This window comes from Petaurus breviceps, unplaced genomic scaffold, assembly GCF_028583685.1.
Source record: "Petaurus breviceps papuanus isolate PSGF00001 unplaced genomic scaffold, PetGlider_PUasm1.0 490, whole genome shotgun sequence".
In the NCBI taxonomy this organism is placed as follows: Eukaryota; Metazoa; Chordata; class Mammalia; order Diprotodontia; family Petauridae; genus Petaurus; species Petaurus breviceps.
This window is the reverse complement of record NW_027186352.1, coordinates 437,895-440,235: the sequence shown is the minus strand read 5'-3', so window position 1 is coordinate 440,235 and position 2,341 is coordinate 437,895. Positions and strand designations below refer to the sequence as shown.

Sequence of the window (2,341 nt, the reverse complement as noted above, 5' to 3'; positions counted from 1 at the left end):
TCTGTCTCTCTCTCTCTCCAGGGTTTTAGTTGGAAGCTTCCCAGGGGCAATGGCTTCATTTTGCCTCACCATAAAGAAAGACCATATACCATCGCCTCTGCCCTCCCCAAACCCTGCTTCTTGGAGGAATTCTGTGGTGCCTATGGCAAGACCAGCGAGAAGGGTCCCTACTTCCTCACGGAGTATAGCACACACCAGCTCTTCAGCCAGCTGACCCTAATGCAGCAGGTAAGGGTAGTGACCCTTAAGTGGGGGAACTGGGCCTAAGGTTAAGTGGGCAGTGCTGCCAGAACTGCGCCAGGAAGGCATGGAAACCATGCCAGTGAGCTCCTGGGGGTGATGGGTTAAGTCCCCAAAAGTTTTTATCACAGCGCCATTTTAGGGGCAGGGAACTTGTCAAGTACTTAAAAAATCCACTGGCCCTAAAGAGGGTCCAAGCCCACGTGTGGATGAGTGTCTTTGCTCCCACAAATGACCTTTCTGGGAAGGCCCCACTCTGTCCCACCCTCGCTCTGGGCCCGTGAGCTCATGCCTCCCCTTCCCCAGGGCTTGGCTCTTCCTTCTTTTTCCTTCGGCCACTAGAGGGCTCCCAAGGTGGAAGGCAGAAGGCTCAGGGAAGACAGTATGAGCTAGTGGGAAGGCTTCTTTGACCTTAAATGGAGAACAGGGCATTCCTGCCCAGTGGGGAGCACTGCCATCATCCTGGATGCCAGGCATACTGCAGGGGGGGGGCATGACCCACGTCCTGGGCACTGGGTCCCCTGACCCTCCCTGGCATCAGCGCCTGGCCTCCCACCTCTCCCTGACCTTCTGAATCTGACACCAGATCCCCAGAGGCCAGCCCATATCTGGCTGCCCATGCCAGGGGGACAGTGTCAAGCCTATGCCTAGAGAGAGACCACTTAGAGGGACCTATGGCATAAAGCCTTTGGTCCTAACATGGTTTGGATGAGGCAAGGCTGCCAAGTAGCAGGAAAATAGCACCGATGGTGCCCCAGGCAAGCTGCTTTAGAAGGACTCAGGGCATGGTAGTGATTGCAATGCTCTTTCTAACAAGGAAATGTTCCAGAAGTGCCACCCAGTCCACTTCTTGAATTCAAGAGCCCTCGGTGTCCTGGACAAAAGCACAGCCATGCCCAAGTGAGTGTGTGTCCACTCCCTGGCATCAGCCTGGTGGGAGGGCCAGACCAAGCAGGGTAGTTTGGACCCTCAGACTGCATGCCAAAGGCCCAGCACCCCTCGCTGCTGCTCAGAGCCAATGGGTCCAGCCCTCTTCAGAGACTACCATCGTCCACAGCTAGCAAGATACTTGACATGTGCTGCCTTACTCAGTCCCCACAACCCCCCTGGGAGGTGGGGGCTGGAATCATCTCCACTTTACAATTGAGGAAACTGAGGAGAACAGAGGTGGAGTGACCTGCCTAGGGCCTAACAGGTAACTCAGACAGCATGGAAGTTCATGAAACTGGATTTGAACTCAGGTGCCTTCCTGACTCTGGCCCCAACATTCTGTGCACTGTGGTGCCACCTGGCTGCCTGTGCCTATATCTCCCATTACTAGTAGACCTCTAATTTGTGGCTACTGCTCTCATGGTCTCTTAGCATCCATAGGTCTCAGCTCTGATGTCTTAAAGCCCTAAATGCAGTGCAGCTGAGCACATGTGTGTGCAAACATGTATTGCACACATGTATATACATGCTAAGTCAGAGCACAGCAGCCAGCACATCCTTGGCTCTGCTGGGCCCTGGCAGCCTCCCTCAGGAAGGCTGCCTCCCATACCCATGCTCATCCACCCACTGTCTGCCCCCTGTCTATCCCTCTAATGGGGCCCCACTTTCCCATTACACAGATGTGCCTCCTCAGAGTCACTGTCGGCCAAGGTCGGGAGCCTGTTCCTGCCCAGTTACACCCAGGACAAGTACCTGTTACAGCTCCTAAGAAATGCAGACAACATCAGTACCTGGGTTGCTGCTGAAATCGTGACAAGCCACACTTCCAAGGTTGGCCAATAATGCATCCCAGTACCTGCCCATTGTACAGATGGAGAAACAGAGCCCCAGAGTGGTGAAGTGACTTATGTCCAAGGCGAGGTTTGAATCCAGTCATCTCCAGACCAGTGTCCTTTCCACAACACCACACTGTCTCTCTCTCTGGTTTCTGGATTTCATAGTTCCCTTGTCATCCAATGGATGGGTGGATGAATGGATGGATGGATGGGTAGATAAGTAGATGGGTAGGTGAATATATAGATGGATGTATACGCAGATGGAAGGACAAATAGATGGATGTCTGAGTGGATAGTCAAAGGCATAAGTTGAATGGGTAGGCAAATGGATGGAC

The 2,341-nt window shown here is 53.4% G+C and overlaps 1 protein-coding gene across 2 annotated transcripts in view; it reads left to right on the top strand.

Moving 5' to 3' along the window:
• KNDC1 (kinase non-catalytic C-lobe domain containing 1) overlaps positions 1–2,341 on the top strand; it is a 96,305-nt gene that overhangs the window by 79,772 nt on the left and 14,192 nt on the right. For both annotated transcript variants that reach the window (XM_069101684.1, XM_069101683.1), the window contains 3 exons: positions 22–228; positions 1,058–1,140; positions 1,851–2,001. In XM_069101684.1, the coding sequence (XP_068957785.1) occupies positions 22–228; positions 1,058–1,140; positions 1,851–2,001 (441 nt within the window). The remainder of the gene's footprint in view (positions 1–21; positions 229–1,057; positions 1,141–1,850; positions 2,002–2,341) is intronic.